The sequence below is a fragment of the Primulina tabacum genome, chromosome 18 (assembly GCF_025594145.1).
Source record: "Primulina tabacum isolate GXHZ01 chromosome 18, ASM2559414v2, whole genome shotgun sequence".
Taxonomy (NCBI): Eukaryota; Viridiplantae; Streptophyta; class Magnoliopsida; order Lamiales; family Gesneriaceae; genus Primulina; species Primulina tabacum.
In genome coordinates this window covers 19,625,289-19,639,998 of record NC_134567.1, presented here as the reverse complement: position 1 = coordinate 19,639,998, position 14,710 = coordinate 19,625,289, and the positions used below count along the sequence as shown (strand labels likewise).

At 36.0% G+C, this 14,710-nt stretch overlaps 1 protein-coding gene and 2 long non-coding RNA genes across 10 annotated transcripts in view; 2 read left to right on the top strand and 1 right to left on the bottom strand.

Annotated features, from left to right (window-relative positions):
- The window catches only part of LOC142533743 (uncharacterized), a 94,301-nt gene extending 91,624 nt beyond the window's left edge, over positions 1–2,677 (top strand). Inside the window, exons 2-3 of one of the 2 annotated variants that reach the window (XR_012816797.1) lie at positions 2,018–2,052; positions 2,544–2,677. This is a non-coding gene — a long non-coding RNA (uncharacterized LOC142533743). Of the gene's footprint in view, positions 1–2,017; positions 2,116–2,543 lie in introns of those variants that run through there. The other variant, XR_012816796.1, reaches the window with a different exon arrangement.
- Positions 2,678–3,008: 331 nt separating this feature from the next.
- LOC142533740 (transcription factor TGA2.3-like) lies at positions 3,009–9,592 on the bottom strand. Of its 7 annotated transcripts, none has more exons than XM_075640618.1 (10): positions 9,295–9,592; positions 9,157–9,199; positions 8,133–8,324; positions 7,869–7,934; positions 7,736–7,795; positions 5,808–5,885; positions 5,661–5,712; positions 4,959–5,230; positions 3,798–4,043; positions 3,009–3,442 (listed from the first exon to the last, which is right to left on the bottom strand). In XM_075640618.1, exons 3-10 carry the CDS (start codon positions 8,196–8,198, stop codon positions 3,302–3,304), a joined length of 981 nt encoding a protein of 326 aa, XP_075496733.1. In that variant the 5' UTR covers positions 8,199–8,324; positions 9,157–9,199; positions 9,295–9,592; the 3' UTR covers positions 3,009–3,301. The 7 variants fall into 7 exon arrangements, with proteins under 7 accessions (XP_075496733.1, XP_075496735.1, XP_075496731.1 ...); XM_075640620.1 differs by having other exon boundaries at positions 8,133–8,262; XM_075640616.1 differs by having other exon boundaries at positions 8,133–8,262; positions 9,157–9,592.
- Positions 8,331–9,085, top strand: LOC142533744 (uncharacterized). The gene is made up of 2 exons (XR_012816798.1): positions 8,331–8,750; positions 8,841–9,085. It is a non-coding gene; the product is annotated as an uncharacterized LOC142533744 (long non-coding RNA).
- Positions 9,593–14,710: the final 5,118 nt, after the last annotated feature.

Genomic DNA, 14,710 nt, shown 5'->3' with positions numbered 1-14,710 from the left:
GCTCAGTTCAGTTTCAGCCTCCCCGGTAGCCAGTTACCGATCAGTTCAGCTTAGTGCAGTGGCCACAGGCGTAAAACATAATCTCAACAGAAAATTTTACAAGATATTTCAGTACAGGCTCCAAGGAGCAAACATTTTTTACTGTGATTATCAGTTCAGTTATGCACGTATTATAATTGCTTAGTACAGATTATTTTCAGTATGCCTCAGGACAGGATATGTTAACTCATGCATATTTTTCAGATTTTTACTCGTTACCTGTGTTATTATGCATGCTGAGTCTTTAGGCTCACTAGACTTGATTGTTGTAGGTACTGATGAGGCCAGGGCCGAGGGCGGGGACCAGTGAGCCAGCTTAGGTCGGCAGTAGTGGCACCCGAGGACCTCAGAGCAGCAGTTGTTAACTTTTTTCCGCAAACAATTTTATCAGTCGTTGGATATTTTTAAATCGTTGTTGTTGGCAAAACTTTAATTTTCTTCCGCTGCAATATTTTGAAATATTGAACTTGATTCACCAGTGATTTTATGAATGAGGCCATTTAAGTTCTTTTAAAAAGAAAATTTTTAATTTTCCGCAAATTTTCAAGAAAGGAGTTTTAGGCCCTTCATATAAAAATAATATAGTGAATATGAATGAGTTGGACACTCAAACTTGGTATTTATAAGAGAACACCTAGGTCTGTCATGGGCCTTCTACCTTGGCTAGGGATGGGTCGGGGCCCATGATCCGGTGTGGGCTCGATTTGGATGGGCTCATCCCTAGGGTATCATTTTCCATCCCCGTTGAAATCTTGGACAATCCAGAATACCGTCGCCGCCACGGTTAAAACAGGTAAAATTGTTGTTACCTACACTACTTCCTCGATCTACCACCCTGAGGCCGTCTAGGTTGTGCGGTAGGCCGCCGCCTAGGGAAGTTTAATCTAAGGGGGCGTTTGGTTCATGGGATTAGGTGGGTTTATGATTGTTAAACCCACCTAGTCAAGCGTTTGGTACGATTTTTATTTAACCAACTCAATCCCTCCTATGAATGATTAGGTTGTATAAGGTGTGATAAAATAAGCACTCCTCACCCCCTAAGATTATTTATCCAACTCTTAATTCATTCTATTTTTCCAATTTTACCCTTCTCTTATATCCAAACTCACCGCCACGACCGACCGCCGTCGCCGCCGGCCGACCGTCGCCGCCGCCTACTGCCGGCCGACCGCCGGAATACCGTAGACGCCGCAGTTCGATCGTCGCCGTCGGTCGACCACCTCCGGCCGGCTGCCACCTACTGACGGCCGACCACCGCCGCAGCCGGCTGGACGACCGTCGGAACCGCCGACCACCACACCGATGCCGCCGCCGGAGTAAAGAAGGAAAAAAAAAAGAAAGGACAATTTTGTCATTTCATCAAAAAAATCAAAATTATCCCACACTTAAAAATCATACCAAACATAATACAATTTTACATTATATATTACATTTCTATCACAATCATTTCTTTTATCATTTACATACTAATCATTAGTTTATTTTATCCTCCAAACCAAACGTAGCCTAAGAGTGTAAGACTCTAAAATTAATTATCTGGTAATTGACATAATTTAGAATAATTATTGAATCGTTAAAATTAAATAACTATTTATGCAAAAATAAATCAGAAAAATGTGATAAAATATGTATTTTTGAATATTGAGCATTTAAACCAAATTAATACATATTAGATCTAAAATAACAAACGCTTATTAATATACACAAAACCGTGTTTAATTTACATAAGTTACAATAAATAGAAAAAAAGAAATAGAAAGAAGACAACCCAATCCCCGACCGTTTTCCAGTCGCCTCTCGATTCCAGCCATATCCTTCCTTTTTGTCTCGTCGTGTCTGCCGAATTTGTCAGAAAATGGGCGTCGACCTACCCTAGCCCAATCTTGCCAAAGCGATGCTAGTGGGCACTGACCCTAGCCTAATTGTGCTTGGCCGGCACTCGTTTGTGTCTATTTGAGTTTGTTGAGATCCTATTTAGAGTTATTTTATATAAATTGTTGTCTGAGTTTTTAGGTATATTTTAAAATCTTTTTACGTTGCTTTTGATAATAAATTTTTAATTGCATGTTAATTAAATGTGATTGGAGTAAGTGGCCTCACAAAGAGGAATCTAAATCTACGAAGGGTTCTTATTGAGTTGTATCTTAAGTTTAACATTTATCCTTTTGCGCGAAGGTGGATCGTCATGGTGGGTTTTAAGAATAGATACATGTTGATAGAGGTGTTTCTTGATCCTAATAAAGATCTTATGTTGGATGAACCCATTATAATCACTAAATTCAATCTATCAAAAGCAATCAAAGATAGCATTCAAGCGAACTTTGGCAAATGTGGTCTAGCATTGTCTCAGAATTCTTTTCAAGGTGTTCCTTTGTTTTCTTAGTTCGTGAATGAACAGTAGTTGTGATTATTATATTTTTAGTTTATGTGCCTGTGACTTGCCATCTTTTTATTATTATGGAGTGAAGTATGTGAATCCCAATTACAAAAGTCTGCATTTTTAGAACTTCCAGAGAGGAGTACCAGAAGGTTTGGGCTGCGACGGCGATGGCTAAGAGTATAGGAAACTGTCCGGTGGTTTTCAACTTGCTTGATTTAAGTGGTAAGTTGTGAATCCATTCTCTTGAATCTAACGGTGTCCTATATTGTTTGGTGTTATTCAAAATTTGTTAATTTTGTGATTAGAAGAGCACGGTCGATGTGAATGAACCATGTTATTCTTGCGTAAACCTTATTTCAATTTTCGTCTCCATTAGGAAACATTAGGGCCTGCAAAAACATCGGAAGATTCTCTCTTTATTTTGTTCCTACCGTGGAGGTTCTTCCATAGCCTTTGATTTTAACGCAAGGCAAGTTGTGATCTTCAACCAATAAACATGTAGATGTTTTTTTCCAGTATATAAATGGATTGCAGTATAAAGAAAACATTATCAAAATGACCCACTTCACAAAATACCGGAGTCTAGACATATTAATAATCAGTCTGCCATTTACGCCACCTTTTTTCTTCTCATTCAAAATTCAAGCACAAAATTACATTTGAATCATCATTTCCAATGAGAATACATTCAAAGGACCTCTGTACTCATATCAAACTAGACTGTAAAACAATCAATACAACTAACAAATTAGAAATTACACATACACCACATCGGAGTTGCACAAAGCAGTCCCCGACATTAATTCACTGAAGAACACTGCATCGGAAAATTCCAACACCGCGTATTGGTAACATGGCAGCAATTAGAAAACGATGTTACTCTCAAGGGCGAGCAAGCCAAAGAGAGCTAAGGGCTCTAAGCCGAGAGAAATAGTCGCTAATAGCAAGGAGGGCACGAGCTGACTGGCGAGTTGTCAGTATACGATGCATTTGTTGGAGAGTTTGTTGCCGCAAATTGTCAGCCTGAAACAAACAATCACATTGCTTAAACGCTAAGCTGTTGAAGACTATCACCTCACAAGCATATTGCACAAAGACTACAACAAAATAACTAACTTATTTTGCTGGTCATTTAAATAAACTTATTTTACTGGTCATTTAAATAATTTCGTCCTCATTATCCACGCATAAAGTGCGATAAACTTTATGTTGGGTCAACAAATATATAAGTAGATCCAAAGATAGGTTTTATAAACTATACTGTATTTTTGTCCTACACATTCCCCTATTTACATAATAGGATTGCAAAAACAATAGCCATGCATGCACCATGATAAAGGTTTAATGTTCTCAGTAGAAGTTTGATAACAAATCAGACCTGACGAATGAAGCCCTCGAGAGTTCCCAACTTTCCCATGGCCATGGCCATTTGACCCATGTAGTTGGCAACATTTCCGGATGAACTCGATTGGCAGAGAGAACCAGCTAACGTCTCTGCCAAGGACTGCTGCAATGCCTCCATTCCCTGTGACAATGCATCTTCTGCCTGTTGAGAAGACTGTTGCAAATTGTTCATGGCCAATAACTGCTGCTCAGTTAATGGTTCCAAATGATTTATAAGTAGCTGCAACCAGGAAGGCCAATACTCATAATGTAGAACGACCTATAAGTAAAATCTACAAATGGAGAAGGGCATTCAACTTTATGAAACATGTTGATAGAATATCACATTATCACGCAGTTCACATACAAGACAAAAACAAAATATAAAAAATAAAGGTAACATATATTCAAGAAAATTATAACCTCCTGATTTGAGTCAATTGTGCTACATTGATTTAGAATCTTGTAGAGAAAAGGAGTGTTATGCGTTCTGACTTAATTTGTCTCATTTCTATTCAGGCATACTTTATCTTCTTACACTCTTCTTCTTATGTTCTTAAAATTGTGCTTTCAAGTAAATGTATATTCGTTTTTTTTTTGAAATTTTAGTCATTCTTTCGATGTGACGCTGATTTGACATCAATGTCACACTGACTTGTACAGTTTAACGTCAATACTCCAGATGAAAAAGAAAAATATAGGACTAAGACTGAAATTTGACAACTTAGATGACCAAAGCCGCAAATAAACAAACATAGATGGCTAAAATTTCATTTTTCGTGATAAAGCACGATAATCTACATAGTTATGGTATAAAACCAAATGCTTATCATTTTAATTAAAGATACAGCAGATGGTAACATACAAACTAAATCTTCTAAACCAGACAATGGTCCAGCTACTCTTCTTAATTGATGTTCCACATAGACAGTAAGGTAGGAGAAGAGGGCAATTCTTTCCCTAAACAGATATCCTACCAACCACGTATTAAGCAAATACTGAATGGAGATGTATTTATATATTTGTCAAGAAAACACATCAAAATGAATTAAACCTCCAGGCATTTACAAGGAGGGATTCAGTACAAATGAAATTCAGCTTAATGATGAAACTGGGGGGGGGATAAGCAAAAAACTAAAATAAATCGATGTGACACCTTAAGAAGTTCAGATGAACGGAAACCACCAAGCCAAAGGAAACACCTTTCAGCAGGTGTTTTCCACATGCCTGACAAAATATGAAAGACGTCGGTCTTTGCAGCATCCCCTTTTAACCTAAAAATGCCATCATATTGTGTAGTGACTCCCTCCACTATTATGCGAAGTTCACCATCACCAGCATGTGAATTGACAGCACCTCTAAGCTCACTAATCCGCCGGTTGTGGTCCTCCAGCCACCGTGCATATTCAACATCAAAGGTCAATGCACCTACAAACATGAGATTAATATTTTCACGAGACTAAAAGTTGCTCAAAGAATGAGACAGAAAAAACACAGAACAAAGATTCAATCTAATATGTTCTGAATCCAGCCACTGAGCAAGCGATCACATTTTTTTCACTCCATCTATTAAATCAAAAGGTGATAGAATTCCATATCTTTGTTGATTTGATTAAATTGTTTTTCTTTTGGTATTTATAATCTCAAACCTTTTGACCATTCTCCAATGTCAATACTCATTTTCCACATTTTTAGTGATGATATACCCACTACCCCTTTTAAAAAAATATGATACAACCCTCTTGAGTTATTTCCTTTTTCTTCTTCAGAAACATGAACGCATTTAGCAGAAAACACTTCGATAGATTTGAATGAAACACCTCCCTAAGCATCAGAGATCAATATGAGATAATCACACCGTTTCCTCCAATTGATTGAGCTTGATCTCCTGAACTTGAAATAAATACCCCCTTCAACAAACGAAAACTCATTCACTAAGTAAAAAAAAGGCGACCTAGAAAAACTGAAAACATTTATAAAATGAACAAAAGAAGACAGGAAAAACCTGCTGCCTAGCTCGCTGGAGCTCTTGCTCAAGTTGCGTCAATTTCATTCTGCTGCTCTCTAGTTGTTGAACATAGGCCTAGATGCCAATATAAAGAAAAAAGAGACAAACAGATGTAAGATAATGTTAAAGTCGACACGTGAAACATATCAATCATATTACATCAGAAGAGAATGGCACTCATATGCTAATACGAAGAACAAATTTTTTTTTATAAGAAACGTTTTTTTATTAATGATATGATAAGAACTAAGTACATCAGGGGACTAGTGGTCCACTTTCATCATGAAGTACATAATATAAAGATTGTATTAATGATACACATAAGCTCAATCTCGCAAATATATCTAATATCGAGACATTCTTGAAGTCATCATGAGTGCCGATCAACATAGCAACTTTGATCTTGATTTTTTCCCATAAATGTTCTCTAGTTTATTTCTTATCCTAAAAAATTCTTCTATTTCTTTCCAGCCATACTATCCAGCATATGTAATGAACCACAACTTGCCAAAAAATTCTTCCCCTCGTACCCGTTAGTTGTCCTAAATCCATAGAGAATAAATCCCTCGTTGACTTCAACATCATCCAAACCAATCCAAGCTCTTGCAAAGCTCTAGCCCACAATCCGGTCGTGAATGGACAATGGATGAGAATATGATCCTAAGTATCTATTTCATTTCTACACAACACACACCAATTTGGGCACATAGCAATTGAGGGCCACTTTTTTTGCATCATCTCCGAGGTTGTTAGCTTACCCTGAGTTGCTGTCCAGAAAATACCTGAATCTTTTTTGGAACCAGAACCTTCCAAATATGATGGAAAGGAAGAAAAACGGGAAAATGAGTATGGGGAAAAAGAGACTCGAAGAAAGATTTGACTGAGAAAATACCAGAAGAATCCCCTCTCCACACACGAAAATCATCTACCCTTTCAATCAACCTAGTTCTCTACACCTAATAACTCGGACAACTGAAAAAGCTCTTCATCTATGACAACTCTTCTAAAATGAAAATCCCATGATTGAGAAGACGTGGCATTATCAAAATGGACAACATGAAAAATAAGCAAATTATCAACCGCTGATAACTGAAATAATGCCGGAAAAAAGTTCTTCAAAAGAATAATCCCCCCACCACCTGTCTTCCCAAAATCTAACCTTGTTACCTCCTCTCACCTTAATTGAAACGCGCTATTGAAAAGTCGGGTATATTCGGGAAATAAACTTGCATGGGCACCTGAACGTAACGTTTCTTGCCAACCCCCCATCCCACCCATTCTCTTGTAAACCATATATATTAACAATGATTTTCTGCCACATCGTCCCATTTTCCGCATAAAATCTCCACCACCACTTCCCCAACATGACCTTGTTTCTCAAGATAATATTCCCAACACCCAATCCGCCTTTTTCCTTATGTTTGCACACATGTTCCCACGCTATCAAGTGGCTATGTACATTTCCATCCGCTCCATCCCATAAAAAGTTTCTTGAAATCTTCTCCATCAACTCCGCTATACCTTTAGGCACCCTAAAAAGAGACATGTAATATATCGGAATTGCATTTAAAACTAATGATATAAATGTTAATCTTCCCCCTCTTGAACTTTTTAATATTCCAACTGCTGTATCAAAATGCAACAAAAGGATGCTAAACAGACAAAATATTGGTTCATTAATATGTACAAACTGACTACCAAATCTGGAAATTACATACCAAAATGCCACAGGAATCCAAGTAATTACATCCGACCATACTACTGACAGGAGTCATTTACCACTTGTAATTTAAAATTTTATAAGAAGACAACCCAGTTATGCAGCTTGTGACCAGAGGTTAGTAATAGAAGAGAACTACATAAGACAGAAGGAACATTTGAAGCAAAAAATGAGACGCACATGATCCGCTTACTAAAAATCTAACCTTTTTTCTCAAGCGGCTTTTTCTTGCAGCTTCACGATTTTGAGCAAGCCTCCGTAAATTCTGCATGAGGTAGTTGAGATCGCACATCTAAATTAAATTATCTACAAGGGCATTCAATTAGGAATTCAAAAACCTTTTGATCTCTGGACTTATCATTGCCATTGGAAGCCACGGATGTCAACAAAATATTGCTTTCAAACTGTGGAAGAAACAAATTACTTCGTCAGTTTGATAACAAGCCACTGTTCTTACTTTACCAAGATCCATTTTGAAATATGAAAACTCGTGGATTTATGGAGAAAACCTATCTACATCTCTTTGTCATGTGCCATAAAAGAACAACAGTAAAAAAAGTTTTTTTTTGCATATCTCAGTATAAAAGCGCTTTGGAGGTTACCCTCATATTCTGATCGTCAGCACCATCATCTGTAGAAGTATCAGTCATAGTACTGGCATCTGCCATTTTTAAACCCCAAAATCTCCTCTATTAATATTTCAAACTGAAACGAGAACACAACTCCACTCCCCTGAGGAAAACGTGAATCAGAATCTAATTTCAAGCATATGGTCCAAACTGCAGGAACGTGTGCTGCAAAAGCGAAGTTACATGATGAAATAAAACATTTTTGAGCAAGCGGTTCAAGAAAAATGCAAATGTCAACAGGTAATTGTAGAGCGGTCAAATGCATTACTCTCACGAGTCCCTTGTTAGATAATAAAGTGTTAATACCGCTTGTCCCAAAAGCTTGAGCTAATGGAAGTAATCAATAATTGTATAATCATAATTTTAACACCCCTGTGTATTCCAAAAAATGGAGAACATGCACTCAGAATTTCGTATCCAAAGCACACCCAATGCATATTGATCTGGCATTAAGCAAGATCAATTTAATAAAATATACGGGGCAGGTTCTACCTCCTAATTCTGACACCATGTTGATACCACACAGCTAAAAGGACCTAGCTCTGATGGCACGTTTAAATTGCTAATCTTGAAAGCTCGGACTTACGAGAGGTAATATAATCAACAAAAAGGCAAGCTAAAAGGACCTAGCTCTGATGGCACGTTTAAATTGCTAATCTTGAAAGCTCGGACTTACGAGAGGTAATATAATCAACAAAAAGGCATCTCCCACCTAAGATCATTAAGCTGGAACTAAATATATAATATCCCACTTCAGCCACAATTGTGCAGGAAAAACTACCACCTATCCTACCACTTTTACCATAGTGTGTAAAGTCCTCTACAGCATTGACACTAAATATTTTTCACACATGAAAAAAGAAAACCAGTCGCATGTGATAGCATTTTAGATTACATAACACTTGAAAGAACCAAAATTCATTAAATCGGTTTGATCTCATACAACACTCATAATCTTATCACAAGAAGACAATCATCCTTCAAACGAAAACCTTACAAGCTTAAGTTCGCTCTCTTTTCCTCTCTTACAAATCGTTTCCCTTCATCACACCAAAATCAGAACAGGATTAAAGAATTCCAGCAATAAATCCGGAAAACAAACAATACCCAAATAAGCTAAAAGTCCAAACTTCACCTCTTTTCTTGACCTCTTAAGTTTGCGGTCTTCGCGTAAATTTTCTCTTGCCCAAAGAGAACACACGAAGGCTTAAAAATGGAACAAAATTGCTAACCAGTTTTGACTTTGGGTCGTCTAATTTTCTTGATTTCGCATTCTTGTCTCGGATTTGAAGCTTCGATGTCCTTTCTCTACGGAGGACGTGACTACTTTAAAATGAAGTCCGACAATTCAGTGCACAAAAAAAATATGCAAATTTTTTTCCAAAAAAATAAACGAAAACAAGAAAAATCAGATATGCGATTGAGAGTGTTTCGGACGAAGCATATTGCAAAAATACCTCAGACACCAACTTAATTATTATTTTTGGATGCTATTATTTAATAAATAGTATAAATAATAATAACCATAAAATTATATATACGCATATCCTTTTTTTTTAAATACGAAAAAAAATATAAATATATAATTTGCAATGTCCTAATATTTTCTAACGTCGTCTTCGAGCATCGATTTTATACTGCTATAAACATAAAACGTTTAAATGAGTTATATAATTAATTCGACCGCATTCAGTTAATTTAATATAATATAATAACAGTTGGTGGTAGATGATTTATATCCAATTTATATAGTTCAAATGGTGTTGAAATTTTACCACTTAATTAGACATGCACCTTTATGTTTTAGGTCCCCGCATATTGATAATATTTAGATATTTGAAACATAACTTAGAGTGTGTTTAGTTGAAGAAATCAACGGACTAAATGCACTTACCTTTTTTTTTTTGAAAGAAAAATGCTTTTCTAAAAAAAATAATATTTGTTGGTCACAAAATAGTGTTTTAAAAATACTTAAAACGTGTTTTTTTAGAAGCTAGAATGATTTTGTTGCTTCTACTTCTAGTTCTATTTTAAAATAAAAACAAAGCGTTTTTCCACATTTATTCAAACTTCAAAATCACTTCTTTTTTTATTTTGTAAAAGCGACTTTAAAATATTAGACTTATCCAAGTGTTTTTAAGCTACAACTTTTGTATTAAAACCAACTCTAATATTAATGAACGATCAAATTTAACGAACAAATTCAATCTTTAATACGAGTAAAATTTGACCACATAGTTGATGTCTTATAGCATATTTGTCAACAAAGTGTACGTTAAGAGAGATGTTTATTATAATTGGATCTTTAATCAAAAACATCGTCGACACTGTTATCAATAGAACTGTAAATAATTGAAAAAACTTTGGTAGATGAAAGTGGTTCTTGTAAATGATCCATAACAGTACTAGCAGTTACTAGCTATTGCTTTGTGGCGGAGCTGTTACTAAATGATTGTTGGCTTGCCACATTAAATTAAAATAATATAGATAACAAACATCACACACAACTTTGCATTTAACTCCACTTATTGCTAACACCTTATTTAATAATAATTAATAAAATAAATATATATGGTTTGTGTGATATATACCATGGCGCTTTGCCAAAATCAACGTGAAAATCATGAGCAAATCCCTTTTTATTACTTTTTTTATTATTCCGAATACATTAGTTTTACTTCCATGAAAGATACTACACTATAATGATTTGACAAGCGATTATTTTAGGGGCATCAATATATATGTTATATGTATTGGATTAATTTTTTTTAATCGAATTACATGTGTTTAAGTTTTTGTTATTTATTTTCATATTTTGTTCTCTTATAAAACAGATGTATTTGAGAGAAATAGTGTTTCGTAAAAGAAATTTAGCGTGTTTTAAATATCCTTATCTATGATATATTACTTTAAAAATAAGAATTACAAATTGACCGAGATCATAAAAATTTAAGCTCTCGTTACCATCAGTGATATATCAATGTCACCCAATTTGTGATGTGCCCAAATTTTTTTATTGATCTTTTAGGCGTTTTGATTCGATTTTGTTGAGTTGGGTCTATTGGATATATGGTTGTGTTGAGATTTTCATAAAGTGATATTTTTAAGCCAGGGTTTCTTACTTGATATTATAACATAGATAGATCATCATAAGAACTAATAACCACTAAGATACATTTATATATTATATAAACTAAATATTTATGATGAATTTTGTGCAAAGATAAAATTTAAGCCGTGTACCAATTGATTTATGAATATTTTGGGAAAATAGATCATAGAGTTATTGAATTGAATCAACAATTAAACTTAGTGTGCAATTAATATTTTTTTAAAAGAATAATTGAATTCTTAGGTCGTTTCAAAAATTGATGGTGTGTGGTCCTTGAATTCACCATTGCTAACCCACCAAAAAAAATTCCAATCCTCTTAAAAGCAAACAGCAACCCTAATGTTTCACACAATTTCATGAATTCACTTTCATTTTTATTCTTTTATTTTTGATGTAACAGCTTGATGAATAAATAACATGGCCAAATTGGAGGATCAGCTAAGTCAAAATGAGCATTCTATTTATGTGTTGCAGCTGAACTTCACCAAATGTTCATTAATTGGATGTGCATTTATGCTGTAATAAAAATGCTGCCATTACTGTTGTATTATTTATTAACATCAGAAGGAGAAACTAATAAATTAACCACAAATGCATGCAATGAGTTTTTGTCTGTAAAAGAACCCCCATAATAAATAAATCCATTAAAATTTTGTGTTCTCTTCTGCAAAAGCATGGGGAAAAGTTACAATTTAACCAACTTCACTCACCTACGTTCTCCAGGATCCATCCTCTCACAAAGTAATACACAAAATCACAAAGATTTTCAGAAGACTTTAACGGCGAGACGGCACGCACATTCCCTTCCTTCCCATGTCTTTCTCTTACAACATTGCGGGTGCCAGAGTACGCTCATAAAAAAGATGGGTACGATCAAGTTTGTTATGGCCGAACCTTAAAACAGTTTAGCCGAATCAAAGAAGACATTATCTTTAGCATATAAACAGGCAGCCTACAGGCAGTGGAAATGCTTAAATAGCTGGCTAAATCATGGAACTTTTTCAGATATGCAAGAAATACTAATATTATTTAGCAGCGGGATATGGACATTGTAACTATATATAATCTCAAAATCTTTAACTGGAGGTCGGCCCATTGTGAAATTTTTATATTAGATCCACTAGATTACTCGTAGAGTATTACAAATGATACATCAGTTATGTACCTTCAACGACAATATACATCGAATAATAACAAGATAGTAACAGGATTAAAAGCAAAGCTGTGTTTTTGTCAAACAGCTTATTCATTGGTTAGCCTGAAATCTACACAAGATCATTTTGTCCCTCATTCAACAATAACATTACATCTCTTCGTAACCTTTCTTATTCAGTGCTTCCAAAACATGATCTTGATATTGCAAGAGCAATAGAAGAGAACACAGTAGCAAGGAAGTGAATCTTAAACGAGGGTTCGGCTCACAATTACGCCAACATGGTCTACACTTCGGAAACCGAAATGACAAAGAGGGAGCCGACAAAACTACTGCACAAATTTTTGAAACATAGAACCATTCTACGCAAAATCTTTGCTCTTTCACTACCTTACAACCAAAAAAATTAAGATGTCTCTTTTCCACTTACGGGTATTCTATTTAGGATGTTGCATTCAAATGGCGTTGATCTAAGGCAAGAAACCTCTTTATCTCGCTTATAACCGTTCCAACCGAATGAATATTACTAAAAAGGTATCTATTTTCTTTCTGAGAGCATAGTTGAACCCAGTTCTTCAAATCCAAGGTGGATATTTCAAACATCAAAATGGAAACATATTTAACATTTGGGACAATTTTCTATTTGATAGCATTCCGTCCGAACACCTTATAAATCATAATCTCAGTCTTTTGGCTTAAAAAACGGCACTAAAGCTTTGTTTCCACAACAAATTGAACAACCCACAGTTCCAAAGCCAAAGCACTTTCAAGTTACTTAGAAAGTAAATTAGAAATAGCCATTAGTTGATGCAATTGGACAGACAGGACCAATAAATATACATACAGAAAAAGAATCTGAATCATTCGTCAACACATAAAAAACCATACAAGTAGAAAGAAATATCCTCTGAATGTCAGAAAAGAATCATAGAATCATCTACTCAGCTAATTAGTAAAAGACTACGATTGTGAAATTAGCTACCATTTAGGGAAAACTAATGTTGTGGCAGATGCTTTGAGCAGAAAGGTAGCAGGTGTAGCATAGCTGTGAATGCAGAGATCTCTTTAGTAAGAGATTCATAGATTTGGCCTAGAAGTTTATCCTAAGGGCAGAGCTCCCAATCTATCGAATCTGACAGTCCAGTCTTCTTTGCTAGACCGAATCCTTAGAGGTCAGCCTTCAGATGAACATTTACATAAATGGAGACTGAAGGATGGAGTCGAAGGCAGTGTACTCTACATAGTGTCCGATGGTATTGTGAGGTACAGAGGAAGGATGTGGGTGCCAAATGTCGATTCGATCAGAGATGATATTTTGACAGAGGCACATACATCTCATATTCTATCCACCCAGGAAGTACCAAAATGTTTAAGGACTTACATATATTGTATTGGTGGCCATGGATGAAGGGGGACATTCGTCGATTTGTATCTGAGTGTCTCACTTGTCATCAAGTGACAGCAGAGCATCGGAGGCCAGCAGGAATGCTTAAGTCATTCTATATTCTCTAGTGGAAATGAGAGAATATCAACATGGATTTTGTTATTGGATTTTCGAGGTCAATCTGAGGATCTAATGCCATTTGGGTTATAGTGGATCGACTTACTAAATCGACACACTTCTTACCGGTGAAGACGACTTTCTCCACGACTCAGTATGCAGAGCTCTATATCTAGGAAATAGTCCGATTGCACGGGATCCCAGTTTCTATTGTGTCTGACTGGGACCCGAGATTCACATCGTCCTTTTTTAAGAGTTTGCATTCAGCTATGGGGACGAAGCTGCTATTCAGTACGACATTTCACCCTCAAACAGATGGCCAGTCTGACAGAGTGGTTCATATATTGGAAGATTTGCTGCGAGCTTGTGTAATCGATTTTCATGGGAATTGGCAATCGAAACTACCTCTAGTGGAATTTACCTACAACAACAGTTTCCAATCATCTATAGATATGGCTCCCTACGAAGCACTGTATGGAAGTAAGTGCAGATCACCGATTCATTGGGATGAAGTCGGCGAGAGATCAGAACTTGGCCCAGAGATTGTTCAGCAGACCGCAGATGTGGTGATCAAGATCCGAGACAGGATGAAGACCGCATAGAGTCGCCAGAAGAGTTATGCTGACAAGAGAAGAAGGGATCTTGACTTTTCCGTAGGAGATCACATATTCGTGAAGATAACACCCATGAAGGGTGTTATGAGGTTTGGGAAAAGAGGAAAGCTGAGTCCGAGATTCATTGGACCTTTCGAAATTCTGGATAGAGTTGGGACACTTGCTTATCGT